Raw genomic sequence first — 22840 nt, 5'->3', positions numbered from 1 at the left:
GAATAGCTACATCTTCGATAAAAGCTAATGGGGATCCGACTATACCAATAAACCAAAGAAGCCTAATGAAGGCAACTTACGTTTTATAAAATAAAATCTTCTAGTGGAAACTATGTTGACAATATTATGTAGGCGAACACTGTGCCCTTTGTTACTAACATAGACAGTATGTTCATTATCAATGTTACCCCTAGCGTGTATCAGCTCTTCTGAAAGATCTTATGTGCTCTCAGTACATTTACTGTGATACGGCTGACGGAGTCCCAGGTCATCTTTAATGGATCTCTGATGATGTGAGACCTCTAAAGTATTTTCACTCCGCCAATTATGATCCTCAAAATAGTGGCACATTTGATCTACACCATGTGTCCATAGAAAGACACGCCGGCTTTGAACTGGGGAAGTGTGGATGTAGAATTAATACATTCAAAAGCAAATTATACATTGTTGCTCAGAATTTCACATTTCTTTCTCTTTTGCTCTATCAAGCTAATCATGTTTATCATATGGCCATGGGGGAACTTAAACTTATGATAAGACCAGGCATTCAGTTACTAATCCACCCAAACACAACAATCAAAGGAAAGCAGGAAACAAATGTGGTTGCTATAATTCATTTGCTACCATGGTATTACATAGTAATGACATAATAATTAGAGACTGATCTAGTCCCATACTGAAGGGTGTTTATATTGTGTTCTGTCTGATTGCTAATCTCAGTGGGATGCTCACTTGGTTATAATGAGAACGTATTGTATAATCATTATCCTCCAGTGACATCTTCAGATATACAGTGCCTTGCAAAAGTATTCATCCCCCTTGGTGTTTTTCCTACATTGTTGCATTACAACCTTTAATAGATTTTTATTTGGATTTCATGTAATGGACAGACACAAAATAGTCCAAAAGGTGAAGTGAAATAAAAAAATAACATGTTTAAAAAAATTCTACAAAATAGAAAAGGGAAAAGTGGTGTGTGTGTATATGTATTCAACCCCCTTTGTTAAGAAGCCCCTAAATAAGATCTGGTGCAACCAATTACCTTCAGAAGTCACATAAATAAAGTCCACCTGTGTGCAATCTAAGTGTCACATGATTGATGTATGTATGTATGTATGTATGTATGTATGTATGTATGCATGTATGCATGTATGCATGTATGCGTGTGTGTGTGTATGTATTACACACACACCTGTTCTGAAAGGCCCCAGAGTCTGCAACACCACTAAGCAAGCGGCACCAAGGAGCTCTCCAAAAAGTTCAGGGGAAAAGTTGTGGAGAAGTACAGATCAGGGTTGGGTTATAAAAAAAATACCTGAAACTTTGAACATCCCACGGAGCAGCATTAAATCCATTATTAAAAAAATGGAAAGAATATGGCACCACAACAAACCTGCCAAGAGAGGGCCGCCCAGCAAAACTCACAGACCAGACAAGGAGGCCATTAATCAGAGTGGCAACGAAGACACCAAAGATAACCCTGAAGGAGCTGCAAAGCTCCACAGCAGAGATTGGAGTATCTGTCCATAGGACCACTTTAAGCCGTACACTCCACAGAGCTGGGCTTTACGGAAGAGTGGCCAGAAAAAAAACATTGTTTAAGAAAAAATAAGCAAACATGTTTGGGGTTCACCAAAGGGAATGTGGGAGACTCCCCAAATATATGGAAGAAGGTACTCTGGTCAGATGAGACTAAAATGTAGCTTTTTGCCCATCAAGTAAAATGCTATGTCTGGCGCAAAATCAACAACACTCATTACCCTGAGAACATCTTCCCCAAAGTAAAGCATGGTGGTGGCAGCATCATGCTGTGGGGATGTTTTTCATCAGCAAGGACTGGGGAACTGGTCAGAATTCAAGGACTGATGGATGATGCTAAATACAGGGAAATTCTTGAGGGAAACCTGTTTCAGTCTTCAAAAGATTTGAGACTGAGATGGAGGTTCACCTTCCAGCAGGACAATGACCCTAAGCATACTGCTAAAGCAACACTCGAGTGGTTTAAGGGGAAACATTTAAATGTCTTGGAATGGCCTAGTCCAAGCCCAGACCTCAATCAAATTGAGAATCTGTGGTATGACTTAAAGATTGCTGTACACCAGCAGAACCCATCCAACTTGAAGGAGCTTGAGCAGTTTTGCCTTGAAGAATGGGCAAAAAAGTGGCTAATTGTGCCCTTATAGAGTGAGACTTGCAGTAATTGCTGCCAAAGTATTGACTTTGGGGGGGTTATTTTTAATTTCACCTTTATTTAACCAAGTAGGCCAGTTGAGAGTTCTCATTTACAACTACGAGTTGGCCAAGATAAAGCAAAGACGACAAAAACAGAATTACACATGGGCTGTAACAATAGAAAAATCTGTATACAGTGTGGCAAATGAAGTAAGGAGGTAAGGCAATAAATAGGCCAATTTAGCAATTTAGAAAATGTGCAGATGAGGATGGTAGAAATACTGGTGTGCAAAAGAGCAGAAAAACAAAAACAAATTTAGGTAGGAGTTGGTTGGATGCTATTTACTGTGTACAGCTGCAGCGACCAGTAAGCTGCTCTGACAGCTGACGCTTAAAGTTAGTGAGGGAGATACAAGTCTCCAACTTCAGTGATTTTTGCAATTCGTTCCAGTCATTGGCAGCAGAGAACTGGAAGGAAAGGCGGCCAAAGTAGGTGTTGACGTTGGGGATGAGCAGTGAAATATATCTGCTGGAGCGCGTGCTACGGGTTGGTGCTTCTATGGTGACCAGTGAGCTGAGATAAGGCAGGGCTTTGGCGGGGCTTTGGTGACAAAACAGATGGCACTGTGATAGACTGCATCCAATTTGCTGAATAGAGTGGTGGAGGCTATTTTGTAAATGACATCGCCGAAGTCAAGTTATGCACGCTCAGGTTTTCTGTTTTTTTTGGGTCTTATTTCTTGTTTGTTTCACAATAAAAAATATTTTGCCTCTTCAAAGTGGTAGGCATGTTGTGTAAATCAAATGATACAATAATTGCAGGTTGTAAGGCAAAAAAAATAGTAAAAATGCCAAGGGGGTGAATACTTTCGCAAACCACTGTACACAGAAAACCAATGCTATAGTTTCCCCAGTGAGGTGGACACTTAATACAATATTTTATTGCTTGGATTCGGTTGGTCTTGTTCTTACATACTTGGGTGCCCTGACGGTAAAAACAAAGTTCTCATCATAACATCATATAATATCGATTGAAATATTCCCTCATGTACAGTATACTCATTTTATCTGTGTACATTAAAACGTATACCCAATGCACTCTGTGTAGTGGTAAATCACAACTCCAACCGGAACATTGTATAATGGCTATTGACATACAACCATGACCTAATTACTCCGCAAGTAAAACAATAACAAATATGTCCTGATCTCTTTAACTGCTGCAGGAGCCATAACATAATTACTCCTGAACACAAAAGGCCATTATATGGTCAGCTACATGGAGTTCATTACTGAGAAGAAACCTTGAATAACAATTATAGGTAAATAGACCTCTCTCACACATGAGGACATATGTTTGAATTAGGTTTGTGTTGTTGGGAGGGGTCATAGTGCTAGTGTGCACTTGAAACGTTGCCAGTTATCAGACTCCTGAATGGGGTCCAGAGTCAACAGTCCTTCAGTTACCGGAGATATTCACCCTAGCTGAAAAACAGCCATGCCCTCCTATGTGAACACGTACTCTTCGATAAGACTGAGCAAGAACACAGTAATCACAATCTCAAAGGCACTCCCCACTGCCCTTTCCCACCTGGACAAAAGGAACACCTATGTGAGAATGCTGTTCATTGACTACAGCTCAGCGTTCAACACCATAGTGTCCACAAAGCTCATTACTAAGCGAAGGACCCTGGGACTAAACACCCCCCTCTGCAACTGAACTGGATCCTGGACTTCCTGACAGGCCACCTGCAGGTAGTGAGGGTAGGCAACAACACATCTGCCACGCTGATCCTCAACACGGGGGCCCCTCAGCGGTGAGTGTTTAGTCCCCTCCTGTATTCCCGGTTCACTCATGACTGCATGGCCAGGCACGACTCCAACACCATCCTTAAGTTTGCTGACGACACAACAGTGGTAGGCCTGAACACCAACAACGATGGAACAGCCTATAGGGAGGCGGTCAGAGACCTGGCAGTGTGGTACCAGGACAACAACCTATCCCTCAACGTGAGCAAGACAAAGGAGATGATCGTGGACTACAGAAAAAGGAGGGCAGAACACACCCTCATTCACATCGACAGGGTTGTAGTGGAGATGGGTGGAGAGTTTCAAGTTCCTTGGTGTCCACATCACTAACAAACTATCATGGTCCAAACACACCAAGACAGTTGTGAAGAGGGCACGACAACACCCTTTCCCTCTCAGGAGACTGAAAAGATTTGGCATGGGTCCTCAGATCCTCAAAAAGTTCTACAGCTGCACCATCAAGAGCATCCTGACTGGTTGCATCACCGTCTGGTATGGCAACTGCTCGGCATCCGACCGCAAGGCGCTACAGAGGGTAGTGCGTACGGCCCAGTACATCACTGGGGCCAAGCTTCCTGCCATCCATGACCTATATACTAGGCGTGTCAGAGGAAGGCCCTAAAAATTGTCAAAGTCTCCAGTCACCCAAGTCATAAACTGTTCTCTCTGCTACTGCACGGCATGTGGTAGCGGAGCGCCAAGTCTAGGTCCATAAGGCTCCTTATGAATATATGAATATAAGTATAGAAGAATAGTGACTCCGATCTCTGAATACAATAGGCTACTCCGTACAGGTACACAATAAGCTTCTTCCTTGGTTTTTCTAGGCACTGTGCCTACGCCTCTGCATTGCTTGCTCTTTGGGGTTTTAAGAAGGGTATCTGTAAAGCACTTTGAGACAACTGCTGATGTAAAAAGGGCTTTATAAAATATATAAAATCAAATGTTATTTGTCACATACACATGGTTAGCAGATGTTAATGTGAGTGTAGCGAAATGCTTGTGCTTCTAGTTCCGACAATGCAGTAATAACCAACAAGTAATCTAGCTAACAATTCCAAAACTACTACCTTATAGACACAAGTGTAAGGGGATAAAAATATGTACATAAAGATATATGAGTGAGTGATGGTACAGAGCGGCATAGGCAAGATACAGTAGATGGTATTGAGTGCGGTATATACATATGAGATGAGTATGTAAACAAAGTGGCATAGTTTAAAGTGGCTAGTGATACATGTATTACATAAAGATGCAGTAGATGATATAGAGTACAGTATATACATATGAGATGAATAATGTAGGGTATGTAAACATTATATTAGGTAGCATTGTTTAAAGTGGCTAGTGATATATTTTACATCATTTCCCATCAATTCCCATTATTAAAGTGGCTGGAGTTGAGTCAGTGTGTTGGCAGCAGCCACTCAATGTTAGTGGTGGCTGTTTAACAGTCTGATGGCCTTGATAGAAGCTGTTTTTCAGTCTCTCGGTCCCAGCTTTGATGCACCTGTACTGACCTCGCCTTCTGGATGATAGCGGGGTGAACAGGCAGTGGCTCGGGTGGTTGTTGTCCTTGATGATCTTTATGGCCTTCCTGTGACATCGGGTGGTGTAGGTGTCCTGGAGGGCAGGTAGTTTGCCCCCGGTGATGCGTTGTGCAGACCTCACTACCCTCTGGAGAGCCTTACGGTTGTGGGCGGAGCAGTTGCCGTACCAGGCGGTGATACAGCCCGACAGGATGCTCTCGATTGTGCATCTGTAGAAGTTTGTGAGTGCTTTTGGTGACAAGCCGAATTTCTTCAGCCTCCTGAGGTTGAAGAGGCGCTGCTGCGCCTTCTTCACGATGCTGTCTGTGTGGGTGGACCAATTCAGTTTGTCTGTGATGTGTATGCCGAGGAACTTAAAACTTACTACCCTCTCCACTACTGTTCCATCAATGTGGATAGGGGGTGTTCCCTCTGCTGTTTCCTGAAGTCCACAATCATCTCCTTAGTTTTGTTGACGTTGAGTGTGAGGTTATTTTCCTGACACCACACTCCGAGGGCCCTCACCTCCTCCCTGTAGGCCGTCTCGTCGTTGTTGGTAATCAAGCCTACCACTGTTGTGTCGTCCGCAAACTTGATGATTGAGTTGGAGGCGTGCGTGGCCACGCAGTCGTGGGTGAACAGGGAGTACAGGAGAGGGCTCAGAACGCACCCTTGTGAGGCCCCAGTGTTGAGGATCAGCGGGGTGGAAATGTTGTTGCCTACCCTCACCACCTGGGGGCGGCCCGTCAGGAAGTCCAGTACCCAGTTGCACAGGGCGGGGTCGAGACCCAGGGTCTCGAGCTTGATGACGAGCTTGGAGGGCGCTATGGTGTTAAATGCCGAGCTGTAGTCGATGAACAGCATTCTCACATAGGTATTCCTCTTGTCCAGATGGGTTAGGGCAGTGTGCAGTGTGGTTGAGATTGCATCGTCTGTGGACCTATTTGGGCGGTAAGCAAAATTGGAGTGGGTCTAAGGTGTCAGGTAGGGTGGAGGTGATATGGTCCTTGACTAGTCTCTCAAAGCACTTCATGATGACGGAAGTGAGTGCTACGGGGTGGTAGTTGTTTAGCTCAGTTACCTTAGCTTTCTTGGGAACAGCAACAATGGTGGCCCTCTTGAAGCATGTGGGAACAACAGACTGGTATAGGGATTGATTGAATATGTCCGTAAACACACCAGCCAGCTGGTCTGCGCATGCTCTGAGGGCGCGGCTGGGGATGCCGTCTGGGCCTGCAGCCTTGCGAGGGTTGACACGTTTAAATGTTTTCCTCACGTCGGCTGCAGTGAAGGAGAGTCCGCATGTTTTAGTTGCGGGCCGTGTCAGTGGCACTGTATTGTCCTCAAAGCGGGCAAAAAAGTTATTTAGTCTGCCTGGGAGCAAGACATCCTGGTCCGTGACTGGGCTGGTTTTCTTTTTTTAATCCGTGATTGACTGTAGACCCTGCCACATACCTCTTGTGTCTGAGCTGTTGAATTGAGATTCTACTTTGTCTCTATACTGACGCTTAGCTTGTTTGATTGCCTTGCGGAGGGAATAGTTACACTGTTTGTATTCGGTAATGTTTCCGGTCACCCTGCCCTGATTAAAAGCAGTGGTTCGGGCTTTCAGTTTCACGCGAATGCTGCCATCAATCCACGGTTTCTGGTTTGGGAATGTTTTAATCGTTGCTATGGGAACGACATCTTCAATGCACGTTCTAATGAACTCGCTCACCAAATCAGCGTATTCGTCAATGTTGTTGTCTGACGCAATGCGAAACATATCCCAGTCCACGTGATGGAAGCAGTCTTGGAGTGTGGAATCAGATTGGTCGGACCAGCGTTGAACAGACCTCAGCGCGGGAGCTTCTTGTTTTAGTGTCTGTCTGTAGGCAGGGATCAACAAAATGGAGTCGTGGTCAGCTTTTCTGAAAGGAGGGCGGGGCAGGGCCTTATATGTGTTGCGGAAGTTAGAATAGCAGTGATCCAAGGTTTTTCCAGCCCTGGTTGCGCAATCGATATGCTGATAAAATTTAGGGAGTCTTGTTTTCAGATTAGCCTTGTTAAAATCCCCAGCTACAATGAATGCAGCCTCCGAATAAATGGATTCCAGTTTGCAAAGAGTCAAATAAAGTTCGTTCAGAGCCATCGATGTGTCTGCTTGGGGGGGGAATATATACGGCTGTGATTAAAATCGAAGAGAATTCCCTTGGAAGATAATGCGGTCGACATTTGATTGTGAGGAATTCTAAATCAGGTGAACAGAAGGACTTGAGTACCTGTATGTTGTTATGATCACACCACGTCACGTTAACCATGAAGCATACGCCCCCGCCCTTCTTCTTACCAGAAAGATGTTTGTTTCTGTCAGCGCGATGCGTGGAGAAACCAGCTGGCTGCACCGATTCCGATAGCGTCTCTCCAGTGAGCCATGTTTCCGTGAAGCAAAGAACGTTACAGTCTCTGATGTCCCTCTGGAATGCTACCCTTGCTCAGATTTCATCAACCTTGTTGTCAATAGACTGGACAGTAGCGAGAAGAATGCTAGGGAGTGGTGCACGATGTGCCTGTCTCCGGAGTCTGACCAGAAGACCGCTCCGTTTCCCCCTTTTACGAAGTCGTTTTTTTGGGTCGCCGGCTGGGATCCATTCCGTTGTCCTGGGTGAAAGGCAGAACACAGGATCCGCTTCGCGAAAGTCATATTCTTGGTCGTACTGATGGTGAGTTGACGCTGCTCTTATGTTCAGTAGTTCTTCTCGACTGTATGTAATGAAACCTAAGATGACCTGGGGTACTAATGTAAGAAATAACACGTAAAAAAACAAAAAACTGCATAGTTTCCTAGGAACGCGAAGCGAGGCGGCCATCTCTGTCGGCGCCGGAAGTATTATTTATATATTATATATATATATGATATATTTGATTGCTTGACTGATTGAGGGAACAGACAACTACATTAGACAACTCATTGTGCCCCACTACCTAGAGCCTGGACTGACTTTGTGGGGAGCCCCAAGCCTGCTCAAAATGGCTGCCGCTTTAAAAGCTCCATTGTTCTAGTCCCTGTGAAAAAGACTGATGACTGGTACATGGCAGCTGGCAGGGTGCCAGTAAGTCACACACCCACTTGAAGGGAAGGTCAGTATGGATGGGCATTCAGATTCAGGGATATGAGGCAGAGATGTGTGCTGAAAAGAGGGCGTTTCTCCATCAGGGATTAAAACATTAGGCCAAAATGATAGATGTTGAGCATGCAGTGGAAAGTTGGCCTGTAATAGTAATTTGCACAAAGTGAGTGTATTCACTGCCATTACAGTCAACTCTCTCTCAGAACATAATGGAAGGTGATTTACAACTATTTTACCATGGTAGTCATGGTACTTTGGCATCAGTTATCTAGAGTGTTTCAACTAATTAGATGCATGTAATATTGAAAATGGTAATGCAAATGTCGACAAGTCACATATTTTCAGAGACCCATTGTGAAAATAGTTTATTACTGTATACAAGAAAAAGACAGGCAAATGTCAGGGGCCTAATTAAGTGGATGATGATTACTCCTATTTTAGAGCTGCAGATTACCATGCCCTCAGAGGAAAGGGTTATACCGCAGCACAGGGAGAGGGATAACACTCAGAGCTCATGCAATTCTACACGCTTAGGAAAAAGGGTTCCAAAAGGGTTCTTCGACTGTCCACATAGGATAACCCTTTTTGGTTCCAGGTAGAACCCTCTTGGGTTCCATGTAGAACCCTCTGTAGAAAAGGGTTCTACATGGAACCCAAAAGGGTTGTACCTGGAACCAAAAGGGTTTTCAACTTCCAACCAAAAAGGATTCATCAAAGGGTTCTCCTATGAGGAACAGCCAATAACCCTTTAAGGTTCTAGATAGCACCTTTTTTTCTAAGAGTTTATTTTTACCACTTATCCTGGAATAATTTGACTAATGTTGTCTCTAACCATTGGAGAACCTATGCAGAGAAGAAAGCCTCATGTTTCATGAACAGACAGTCTTGTTTCGGGGCAAGCCAAGTATCTGTAAGCCGCTGCTGTGGCCAGAGATGTCTGTGCTGATGATCAAATCATGCAACAAGATTTTTTCTATTCCCTTTGTAGTTGCTGAAAATTCAATTCCAGTATAGAGGAACAGCTGGAGCGTTTGTCTGTTGACTTCAGCCATGGATTTAGCCTACAACACAGGCCTTGGAAAAGCCTGTCCTCTGTACACTTTAGCATGTATAAAATGTGCCATCTTAATTTGGCCAGTTTATCACAACAGGAAAATTACACTGCAGTAACAAGAAATATTTTATGTGAATTATAATTCATGGTTATATTTATAGGGGTTGATAGATTTTTCATGAGGGCAAATCACATCAGAAATGTTCAAGTGGAAATTACAAACTGTAGAAGCCTTTTTAAACTTTGAATACACCTATACATTTGAGATGCCAGAGTGATCAAATTAAGATAGTTCATCTATATACAGCTATCCCAGAAAGAAAGGTGTCTACAGTGTATGCCCGCAGCAAACCAGATTTTTCTTTCTTTCAGCATAAAGCTTCAAGTGGTGATCCAAACCGACAGAGCCTGACAATCAGCGATTTCTTGATGTTTTCATGGAAGTTGTATAATTTAAATGAGCTTCTTGGGTCGGTCACATTTGTAACAAGCTAATTGCATTCACTAAAAACCAAAGCAGAAAGGCATGCTATAATCTATATTTGGCTCCCAGAAGTGATTAACAGACAGCCTGCATATCTGTTCTGTACTAGAGGGTTCAGTAACCTACAATATTCCTTCATCAAGCCCCAGAGAGCACTCAGCACAGAGTATCTACCTACCATCCACAAGGCAGGTCTACCACAGTGCCTTTACCATAACCTTACATCATGGACATAACGCATGCCCGCACAAACATTGTTACCTATGAAATGATGCAGAGATCTGCAACAGAAACTGCTCATCCTTGTGGAAATAGTGGAGAGAGAGAGAGTTAATATTCAGTGTGCCTCAAGAGACTCATTGTCTGTTATGAGCACAGCTGTTCTATGCAGAACTGCCATCGCTCACCAGCTTGTAATGGAAAATAATAGGGCAGGGGAAATTAGATTGTATAAATATTCAACCGTGTAACCAAAAAGTTGAGTTATACACTGTTATACATAAGTGCTCAGAAAGGTGCCAGTACTGAGTTAGATTGGAAATATTACTCTGTTTCAATAGAAGCTTTGCCGACCACAACTTACTTTCCCATTCTTTCAGACACTAGTACAGTAGTAATGTAGTAATGAGGTATAACGAAGAGGAGGATTTCTTATCAAACTTGGCATATTGTGCAGATAAAAAAGAACCAGAGTATAACTATATACTATATCATTTCTCATCTGTACTTTAGTAAGAGGATTTTTCCTCGTAGTTTAGTTGGGATAGTTGAGGAGTACAGGCGTTCCTGACATCTAATGGCTTGGTACTTGGTTAAAGAGCAGGTCATGTCTCTGGTAGACTGATGTGGGTGCAGAGACTCATGCTGAACACTGACGAAGGCACCAGGGTGAAAGGATTGGATGGATTTCCCTAAACAACAGACTCTTGATGCATAGTGGTGTAAGAACTCTGTTTACCTTCTACATATAGACAGTTCACACACAGGGGACTTACAGTAGTGTGGAGAATGTGTAAAACACTGATAAGACACCAAAACTGTAGATTGATTTGAAAAGAAAACTTCAAGGACCAAAAATAAAAAATAAAGATGAGATTGATGGCACTGTATGTGCAATCTAGGAGAAGCTTGGTCTTGAATTATAAATAGCCTGGAAATAAAAAACCTTTGAGTTTCATGAAATATCTGAATGTTGGTGCTAAATCCGCTTCCTGAATAATGCTTTGAGGACATCACATTTTTCAAGTGTGTCCCTTTAACAAGTACAAATGGCCCCTCTACCCAAAAGTAACAGCGAAAGCTTCAGATCTTGCACCTCTCTGAGGGAGGTGTAACTATAAGAGAGCGAAGTGGAATAAATTAAACTGATGGTATAACGCACAACTAAGGAAAAGGAATTACCGTAGCTGTAGATCACCTAAGGTAGAGGGATAGTTACAGTAGTAAACAGTCAGGTGTACATCTTCAAGCAATGGATAATGTAATATCTGGCTTTATTTTGTTACTACTGAAAAGCTATTATGTTAAGAAGAGTTATATTACATCATTCAGTGGATATTCAGTTATCCATTGCACCAAGGACAAAGGGAAGGACCTCTGTTGGGTGAACTCACAGGAAAGTCCTCATACATGTTGTTATATGCATGTTATGTATCAACATATATTCATGCTGTTTCAAAGGAACACAAAGAGAGATCATTTGAAAAGGTCAAAAACAACTTTACTATATAAATAAACCATTTATATGCAGAGGTCTGTAACAGTTTTGCTAAGGTTGACTTTACCTAAATAATATAGCTCACCAAGGCAGTAATCGACCCAACTTAAATTAGCTTAATTTATGATACATTTAAAGCAGCAATCAGCAGTAGAAACAATAAAACAGCCTCCCCACCCCCGGTTCAGTAAAACGCTGAGGGATGGGGCTGGAGAAATGTAATCACTCAAATTTATAGACGGATCTATGGACGCAAGGACTGACCATCCATGATATCAGAACTATAGTTTCAGTCATGTATTGAGAGCCATCTTGTTTGTTTACATTTTCTTTGTTGACAAACATTGGAGTAAAACTAGCTTCTATTTTGGGTTCTAATGGGGTACAACGGTTGAAATAAGCTCATGAGGCATTTATAATATATATTCGTCATGAATCATGGGTAGGCCTACATGTCAATAATATACAAGTCCAAAAATGGATGTAGCAACCGCTGATTGCCCCTTCAAGTTGGATCAATTTGTTGGTACAGGTCATTTCAATGTAAAAGGACCCATGAGCACCAACATGGGAAGTTAATAGGAGCATATCAAACTGGGTGTCAAATTAATGCTAAGAGTCTATATTTGGGGGAAATAAATGCAAAGATAAATGTTTAAACCATTTTCCATTAAACAAAAATTGGCATAAGTAATAGTTCTGATTTCTGGTCAAATCAAATCTTATTGGTCACATACACGTGATTAGCAGATGTTATTGTGGGTGTAGCGAAATTCTTGTGCTTCTAGCTCCGACAGTGCAGTCATATCTAAAATTACACAACATATACCCAATACACACAAATGAAAATGGGGTCTAACAAAACATCTACCAGAAATGGTCTTAAAAGGTACACAATAATGCACAATAATGCTGAAAGACACATGCCAACTAATATCAACACATATTTAGTTGTTTTCTGCATTCTGTAAGTTTAAGAAACATTGCTTGTGCCTTGCTATTCCGCTACCAAAAACACACATATCTTCAAGATATATTCTAATTTGTCTCCCTCATGAGGGAAGATAAAAGTTCACAGAAGTCAAATGTAGCTCTATTAATTGGTTAGTGTTTTTATTTATATCAATTTTGCTTATGAATTATTAAGTGATTAAAAACTCGTAATTATGTTACCAAATCAAAATTACTGCAATTGAATTGGCTACAATGCAAATCATAGTAGTCAAACCACAGTTGGGTCACCTGCTACTGTTCTCCCTTCCATTGGCATACTGTTATGTTCAGCTCATGATTGTTTTCGTTGTCGTCTGGTGGCCAAAGCGAGAGTGTGGAGAAGAAATCTCTCTCTCTATGAGATGACATTTTTTTCGGTCCGTTCCATACTGACCTTCATTTGGCCCAAACAGCTCAGTACAGAAAAGTAGAGTATAGGTCAGTAAAGTACAGTCGTGGCCAAAAGTTTTGAGAATGACACAAATATTAATTTTCACAAAGTCTGCTGCCTCCATTTGTATGATGGCAATTTGCATATACTCCAGAATGTTATGAAGAGTGATCAGATGAATTGCAATTAAGCATTGAGTAATTGTCTCTGGCCCCCTCCCCTCCCAGTTAGGGGGAGTGATGAGCTCTACAGCAGAGTCTCACAACTCAATCGCTGGTTGAAAACTGTTTTCTGCCCCTCCCAAAAGATAGAATTTGTAGATAATTGGCCCTCTTTCTGGGACTCACCCACAAACAGGACCAAGCCTGGCCTGCTGAGGAGTGACGGACTCCATCCTAGCTGGAGGGGTGCTCTCATCTTATCTACCAACATAGACAGGGCTCTAACTCCTCTAGCTCCACAATGAAATAGGGTGTAGGCCAGGCAGCAGGCTATTAGCCAGCCTGACAGCTTAGTGGAGTCTGCCACTAGCGCAGTCAGTGTAGTCAGCTCAGCTATCCCCATTGAGACCGTGTCTGTGCCTCGACCTGGGTTGGGCAAAACTAAACATGGCGGTGTTCGCCTTAGCAATCTCACTAGGATAAAGACCTCCTCCATTCCTGTCATTATTGAAAGAGATCGTGATACCTCACGCCTCACCTTTTTACTAGCGGGTGGATTCACAACGTTAAGACCATTGAACTACTCCCTAGACTACTAACATAAAAAACACGGTATTCTTATGTGTGCGTATCTCTGACACCTGCAAAAAAGTGCTGGCAAATGCACCACCTCGTCCAAACAGTGTCTGGTTCCTCAGTCTCCTGGCTCCTGTCGTCTTATTACCTGGCTTTCTACAGCCATTCCCATCACACAGAGCTGTTTTACTGCAGTACTTTACCAACTCTGTACATGACAGCGTGAAGGTCCCCAGAGCCAGTGAGTGATGCCAGGACAGTGTGTCCTGTCAGCTGGATGTGTCTCTGCACATACTCAGCACATCAAGGCTAAGCACTCTGGGATGCATGGTCTTTCACTCCTTTTCCATCTCCAGAATAAATGACAGACTGTACTCGTGTGCTGATGGCCCAGAAAATATACTTTCAGTGCAAAAGGTATACATTTTCCAAGCCCCTGAATATTTCCACCTAGAAGTGCAGAGCTGCTCAAGTCATGTTGGTTAAGAATGAATCATTTTGTCTAGAAGCTGTTAAAAAGCCTCTCAGAGGACTGTGTAATACCTCAACACAACAGTGCGACTTCAGAAATGTCGCAGAGGACGAGGACCAAGAACCGTTTCAAAAGGACCATGATTGACATGGCAATGCAACTCAGGAACAGAAAGCTTGGCAAGCAAGCTTTATGATATCTGTATTGGTGTGGCTATTTGCCAGGTATGTCAGGTTCAATCTGAGGGCCAGTCACATAGCTGAACCAATCAATGGAACCTCAAGCTCATCTCATCAAGAGGGGAGAGAACGGGATGGAATATCAAGGGGAATTTTGGATTCAAAGATCAGAAGAACTGCTCTGATACACAAATTGTAGTTACAGCTTAGTCGAACAGGGCTCATTTGGAAGGTAAAAGCCTTGAGGAAACAAATCCCTATACTTGAAAGCCTACATATCTTCTGATATTATCGAAAATCACTAACACCTTGAGATCATAAACTGCTATTGTGAGATTGGCTATGATCAACCTTGTCTGCTACACAACAGTTCGCATTGGCCACATGGCATGTTGTTTGTCACTCAACTTACTGTTTATCTTAAGCCTTTTTTCACACTGCGAGCCTTAATGCTCAAATCAGTTTTGTTTTTGAAATCCATTTGCTTTTTGGCTGTCCAGACAGCAGGAAAAACAACTGATTTTAATCGGATATGCAAAAAAAAGAAGGAATTTGAGTCACTTCAAACTGCCAATGTGAACAAGGCTTTAGAGACCTGACTCACTGTTCCTTTCCTAATGTATTATCTCCAATAAAACAAACAAGAGGCACGCCCAGTTTCAATCTGTTGGCAATTTGTGTAGAGGCATTACATAACGCCTGCAGCATTTATCAATTCCCAATCATCGGGGGATTGTGTTGCGATCTATTCACTCCATCGGGACTGGGCCTGAAGGTTAGCTCTGATTATTGTGAGTCCTGCCAATATTATCCATCATCCTCCTTGATCCAGTGTGTCATGTTTTCACTGGGTACTAGACCCCAGTCTACACTCTGAGAAGTAATTTACGATTTCAATACTAACATGTTACAGGTAAAATGTACATTTGAAGCCAAGGAAGTCAGGTTAAGATGGCATCTCATGGAAACATAACATGTGCAGTTGGTGCTAATCCAGGAAGTGATGTTGCAGGCTAGTTCAGTGCTGCCCCCTCTCATTGAGTAACTCATGTTGAAGGCAAACTGGGGTACTGCAGGTTGCCATTAGCAACTAAATTATACTTATAACTCCCTGTTATTTTTTTTTTAAATAATCAGGACATACACCTGGTGTAATAGAAGCAATAATTGCTACCATGATTGTCTTCGGTTTTATTTTATTTTTTACATGAAGATTGACATTTCCTCATTCCCTTTAATAGGGGATCCTGTTTTCTGCAACCAATGCCTGCAGTACTGGGGTCAGCCTTAAAATGTGTGGCTACAATAAGAGTGGATAGTCCTTCTTCCCTGGCCTGAGCTAGCTATCTGCCGGTGACTGACAAATGTGCTGCATAGGTTCCAACAGGAGGAGCGTTGCTGTCTGTGATTGGTTATTGGGGCCCATGTGACCCAGTGATTAATACTGCCAATTACACAATGGAGTAATGGGTGTTTAGAATGCATATTGTTTAGCTCTAATGGTTCTTTGACTGTAGCATATTCAATTGCACCAACCCAAGTTAACACCAGACTGGATCTTTATGTGGAATCTCCTAAAGGAACATTAACATTGGAAATGTGAGGCGAGGTCGCTAATAATTGTTATCAACAATCAGTTGTAACTATTCAATATCCATGAGTCAGCCATCATATTTGTGATGCATCTCCTTGTCAATGGCAGTCAAGTCGATCATTGCTATGGTTCTCCGGCTGAAATTTGAGTGAGACCTTTTCCCTGACCTTTCCAATACCGCCTCCACACAGAAAGGTCAGAAGACAAACGCTGGCGTTTGCCTTGGAACTCACTACATCTCCCCACAATGATTTAAAACTCCACAGGATGTTATGGGATAAAGAAGGATGGTGGAAACATTTAAAATCAGGGAAAGATGACAAGGGAAAAAATGGCAGATATGCTTTTCTTTTTTTTGTATTTCTTTCTATTATTGCCTTCCTCTTTATTAATGGGGATGTATTCATTATATCTCCATATCAATACAGACCTCTGAGTAACCACAGAAACCTGAGAGGAAATGAGAAAACATTACTGGAAAGAGGGAAAACAGAGAGAGCTTAAAAGAGAAAAAGAAAACTGGCCAAAAAGGTGCAGGTTATTTATGTAGCTATAGCATGGCTCCAGTGGAAAATACAATATCAACACCCTGAGAATTTGTCAGGAACATGTTCTCTCTCACCACTATCTCTTAGAGTGGTAACTGGTAAGGATCGCGTCTACTTTAGTCTGAAGGGCTGGGACCCGCTCCCTGCCCTGCAGGCAGCTCAGCCCATTGATCGCATCCAGGCCCCTTCTGATCAATAAGTCAATTAAGCCTCCATTAGAGCAACATGAAATCTGAGGCTCCAGACACCTCTAATGCCAGATGGGAGAAGACTAGTTTTCCAGACCCTGGGACCCTTCCCCTCATCCCTGGGAAGCCTCAGCCTGGGGCTTTCATGACCAGAGGACAGCTGGTGGAGCATGAACACCATGATGATGGGAACAACGCAGCAGAAATTTCAGAACTGCCGCACTGACAGAAAGCAGGCCATTTCCCCTAGACAAGGGACCAATTAACCACCATCTTTGTCAGAGGACAGAATAGAATAAAAGCCTCGAACACGTCAAAGAAATAGAACAAATTACTGTATGATGGTGCAGAAACACCAGTTTTGTTGGCTACAGTAAGCTATCAGTGTTCTCCATTTACAGTAGAAATAGTACTGTATATATCCTATGGTTCTTCTAATGCTTCTTCCTGCTTCTGCCCTCTCTGCATATCTGTCAGAGTTTTATATTCAAATCATCAAGCTTTATTTATACAGCACATTTCAGACATGGAACGCAACACAATGTGTTTCACAGGAAAAAATTCATAAACAAGGAAAATAAAACAACTTAAATATTTACAACACAAACACAAGAGGATAGAAAATTAAAGAATAACAAAAACCCAACGATTAAAAATCACCGTAAGGAAAAGTGAAGCAAAAAAGGTCCACAGTTTCGGCTCCCCTCAGGTTCTCTGGCAGCCTTTTCCAGAGGCTGGGGGCATAATAACTAGAGGCTGCTTCTCCATGCCTCTTGGTCCCCCTCAGGTTCTCTGGCAGCCTTTTCCAGAGGCTGGGGGTATAATATCTAAAGGCTGCTTCTCCATGCCTCTTGGTCCCCCTCAGGTTCTCTGGCAGGCTTTTCCAGAGGCTGGGGGTATAATAACTAGAGGCTGCTTCTCCATGCCTCTTGGTCCCCCTCAGGTTCTCTGGCAGACTTTTCCAGAGGCTGGGGGTATAATATCTAAAGGCTGCTTCTCCATGCCTCTTGGTCCCCCTCAGGTTCTCTGGCAGCCTTTTCCAGAGGCTGGGGGTATAATATCTAAAGGCTGCTTCTCCATGCCTCTTGGTCCCCCTCAGGTTCTCTGGCAGGCTTTTCCAGAGGCTGGGGGTATAATAACTAGAGGCTGCTTCTCCATGCCTCTTGGTCCCCCTCAGGTTCTCTGGCAGGCTTTTCCAGAGGCTGGGGGTATAATATCTAGAGGCTGCTTCTCCATGCCTCTTGGTCCCCCTCAGGTTCCCTGGCAGGCTTTTCCAGAGGCTGGGGGCATAATAACTAAAGGCTGCTTCTCCATGCCTCTTCATCCTAGCCTTTGGGATAGTTAAAAGGACAGTGCCAGAGGACCTGAGGGACATACTGGGTACATAACTTAAAAGCATGTCTGACATGTATAGGGGTGCACAATCGTGGATTGATTTAAAAACCAATAGAAGAATCTTAAAATAAATTCTAAAACTCCCAGGCAGCCATTGCAGAGACCTTAACCTGATGTAATGTGTGCTCTTCGTCTGGTCTTGCTCAGTACCCGTGCTGCAGCATTCTGTATGTTTTGCAGTTGACCAATGGCTTTCTTGGGTAGACCAGACAGGAGAGTATTACAGTAGTCAAGCCTGCTCGTAATAAAAGCATGGATGAGTCTCTCTGTGTCAGCACGAGAGAGAAACGGTCACACCTTGGCAATGTTCCTCAAGTGGTTAAAAAGCTATTTGTCACATTCCTAATGTGGGATTCGAAATTGAGTTCAGAATCTAAAACAACACCTAGGTTTTTCACCTGGTGTTTAATTTTTATTGCCCGTGAATTAAAATGTCCAGACAGATTCTCTGTGCTTGGGCTCCAATAATAAGTACCCATGTATTTAAATCACTAATACAGTCTAATAATTTATCCATGAAGCTAAAATCCTCTGGTGACACAGAAATGTTAAGTTATGAATGGTCTACGTAACAATGGAAATCAATGCTGTGCACTGCCAGGACTGATCTGTGAATTGCTGTCTGATTTAGAGGGTGCGTAAACTCCCATCACTACTGCTCCAAGCTACATACTAAAAGAGACTCGGACACACTCTGCAAGCTAAATAACTTACACATTCTGCATTAGGGAAATGTGTTATGTTAGTGTCCATTTGTGTGTCTATATGGATGTGCTTAGACAAGCAACCCAACTCTGATCTTTTCAGATCCAAAGACCAATTAGTGGAAAGTGTGTGTGTTTGCATGTGTGACATGAAATTATTGCGAATAACTGCAAAATGTATCAATTTCTTCCAGTAATTGAGAAAAAGATGGGTTAAATGCCCTGCCAGATAATCAGAAATTCCATTTTGGTAGAAGAATGGAGAGAGAAGGTAGAATATTTGATCAAATAAATCACTTTCAAGCATCAACCAAGCTATCTCAAACACAATTCAAAACCATTTCCCTTTGCATATAATCTAATAAAGGGACATGCAGTAATTCATGTTTTTATAAATCAGACAGTGCACACTTATTAGATCTCATTATTTTTGGAGCGGCACCATTAGTTTATTCCAGTCAAGAGACGATCAATGATACGTCTCTCCATGCTGCAGTATTATTGGTCCAGCCAGGGATGGTAGCACTGTTTCCGTCCCAGTCCCTCCCTCGTGGAGCCCCTATAGGCTGCAGCCTGCAGCACTGGCTTGGCCATTACAGGCTCACAGAGACCTCTGAGCTCCTGACCATAACTGGTCCGTGGTCAGCCCATCCGCTCATTCAATCCTTGTGATATATGATCTCCAGAGCACTGTGACCTAATGCACTTGGGTAGGAGGGGTAGGATCCGTCCCCTTGTGATAGAAGCGACGTAAGCAATAAAGTAAGACATTGTTTAAGAGACTAATATGTTGCTGTCATGATTTTGAAAAGGTTATTTTGTGCAATCAAAGTTCCATTAATAGTTGACATATGTAAAATTAAAATAATAATAATAATAATTGGATTGGCATACTATGTAAAGCTTGGCATACTAGTGCTTCCATATTACTACCAGTCAGTAGAATGAGTCTGAAATAAGATTCAGACATTAGGACAGAATACTGCCCAGGGAACCGTCTCACAGCACGAGGTCTGCGAAAACAATATTAGAATTTCAGTTTGCTTCCCACACACACAAAACACTGTGACACTTGTGCCATAAACCAGTGTTTCCCAAACTCAGTGCTGAGGCCCCAGCACTACATAGCTGATTCAAATAACAAACTCATCATCAAGCTTTCATTATTTGAATCAGCTATGGTAGTGCTAGGGCAAAAAACAATACGTGCACCAAGGGAGGGGGGGGCAGGATGGAGTTTGGGAAACACTGCTAAACAAACAGTCTGCCAGTGTGTGGGACTAAGATATGTTACTCATATCCTCAGAGACTGTAAGCCATAAGTAACAATGTAATCCTTAACTGACCCCGCCAACTGATCTCATAAACTGACCCCACCAACTGCATTGTTGTACAGATGCACAGTTGAGAGCATCCTGTGGGGCTGAATCACCGCCGGGTACGGCAACTGCACCTCCAGAGGGTGGTGCGGTCTACACAACACATCACCGGGGGCAAACTACCTACCTGCCAGGACATTTACAGCACCCGATGTCACAGGAAGGCCAAAAAGATCATCAAGCACAACCACCCGAGCCACTGCCTGTTCACCCCGCTATCAACCAGAAGGCGAGGTCAGTACAGGTGCTTTAAAGCTGGGACCAAGAGACTGAAAAACAGCTTCGATCTCAAGGCCATCAGATTGTTAAATAGCCATCACTAGCACAGAGGCTACTGCCTACAAACAGACTTGAAATCATTAGTCCCTTTAATAAATGGAACACTAGTCACTTTAATACTGTTTACATATCTTGCATTACTCATCTTGTATGTATATACTGTATTCTATACCATCTATTGCATCTTGCCTATCCTGCTCATCCATATTTTTATATTCTTATTCCATTCCTTTACTTAGATTTATGTGTATTAGGTAGTTGTTGTGAAATTGTTAGATTACTTGTTAGATATTACTGCACTGTCGGAACTAGAAGCGAAATAATTTCACCACACTCACAATAACATCTGCTGAACACATATGTGACCAATACGATTTGATTTGAAACTACCTGAGGAGGCAGAGGTGAGCCAGTGGTGATGTTTCCATGGGTACCACTCCAAGTAATTCTGGCTTCCCTCTCCTATGGGCTTTCTGCTGGATGAGTTCTGTTAGCTCAGTGTGTATGTGTGTGCGCGCGTTGGCACGCTCTATGCATAGAGATCCTGTCTGCGAGTGGAATTTAGAGAGAAACCCCTCCCCCTCCACTCATTTCCCCACAGGCAGAATAGCAGGTCAGCCTGTGTCATATTGGCTGCATGCTTCAGTTGTCAGCTTTGTTTTGTGCAGCGGTGCTGAAAGAGTGACGGCCGACGCGAGGGAGAGTTGCTGCACTTTGCGCCTTCCCTTACTGCTAAGTGAGCTGTGACACCCCCCAAAGAGGTTGTAAAAAATATCTACACAAACCCTTCAACCCTGTATCCCCGGTCAAACATCCTCAGCATCTCAGTGGTGTCGTCTGCAATGTGACAACAATATGACAGATGACAAAATGACTGGAACCATACCAAATTCCAAAAACATTTGACAAATATGGAAATGAACAGCATCCCCAAATCCTCATTAAAGTTTTCACCCACCAACCTTAGAAACATTTTAAATCTGGGAATGTTGTTTAGCATGAAACTATGAGCGGTTTCATGTCATGACTAAATGTGGTCAGTAATTTAGTGATATGTCTTCACAGCAATCTTTCTTTAGTGTAACTTCGTCCTCAAGCAAACAACCCAGCATCACCTTCAGCAACACTGCCTTCCCCTCAACGTTATACTGTACATCCCAGCCCCCAACTACTGAAGAGCCCAAATCCCTCACCTATTTTCAATGTCTTCATCAAAAACTACAACCCAGTGGAGTTCTGAAGTACTTAAAAGGCAAGCAAATCAAAATGTACAGTTTGCACTGAGATCAATGACCTCTCAGCTAAGCATATCGTACGTACATACTGTAGCATCAAAAGCTCAGAGAACAACACTGTTCACAGCCAAAAACACATTCACCTGTTTTAAATGTCAAAGTCTCATTGCGAGCTACAACAACACAATCCCACATAAGCTGACACATGAATGCGAGCTAAAAGATGACACGCCAGCTGGCAACGTTCCTAGTGAAACAGTAGCTGCTGACCTCTCTGAAATTATTTGGCTTTCTTTGAGTGAGTAGAACTCACCTTCATGATGCACCCCTGCGTCGATAGTCCTCTCCGCAGCACGTGTGTGTGTGTGTGTGTGTGTGTGTGTGTGTGTGTGTGTGTGTGTGTGTTTGTGTGTGTAATTGTGTGTGCTTGTTTTCTGGGCAGGAGCCTGTTTCTGACAGGGCAGGGGATGCTGTCCCCTCACACGCTGCTATTCCTGTTGGCTGGACAGCGTCCAAATGAAAGGTATAATGTAGAGTGTAGAAACAGGAAGCTACTGAGTCCTGACATGCTATCAATCTCTCCCTCTCTCATACTCTCTCTATTTCTCACTACATTTTCCCCTTCTCCTTCCCTTTCCCTCACCCGCTCGCTCGCTCTCCCTCCCCTTCTGTATCTCTTCCTCACACTTCTCCACCCTTTAGTTGGAAACACAGATCGTGAGATTGGGAAAGATAGATGGTCCATTCTCCTCAGCCCTCCTACCTTTCATGATCCTTCCCCCTCTTCTATTCCATCCAATACAAATCCACTCCAGCCATCTTCCCCTCCCTCTGTTCAAGCCATACGGAGTGAGAACCTCAGCCAGAGGCA

The 22840-nt window shown here is 43.0% G+C and overlaps 1 protein-coding gene across 1 annotated transcript in view; it reads right to left on the bottom strand.

The window, feature by feature from the left end:
- The window catches only part of LOC112253123 (inactive phospholipase D5), a 56754-nt gene extending 34165 nt beyond the window's left edge, over positions 1-22589 (bottom strand). Inside the window, exon 1 of the mRNA XM_024425062.2 lies at positions 22283-22589. Within this exon, the coding sequence (XP_024280830.1) occupies positions 22283-22288 (6 nt within the window). The 5' untranslated portion in view covers positions 22289-22589. The remainder of the gene's footprint in view (positions 1-22282) is intronic.
- Positions 22590-22840: the final 251 nt, after the last annotated feature.

Source organism: Oncorhynchus tshawytscha, linkage group LG06 (genome assembly GCF_018296145.1).
Source record: "Oncorhynchus tshawytscha isolate Ot180627B linkage group LG06, Otsh_v2.0, whole genome shotgun sequence".
NCBI classification, from domain to species: Eukaryota; Metazoa; Chordata; class Actinopteri; order Salmoniformes; family Salmonidae; genus Oncorhynchus; species Oncorhynchus tshawytscha.
The sequence above is the reverse complement of the archived record's forward strand: the minus strand, read 5'-3'. Positions and strand labels throughout refer to the sequence as shown.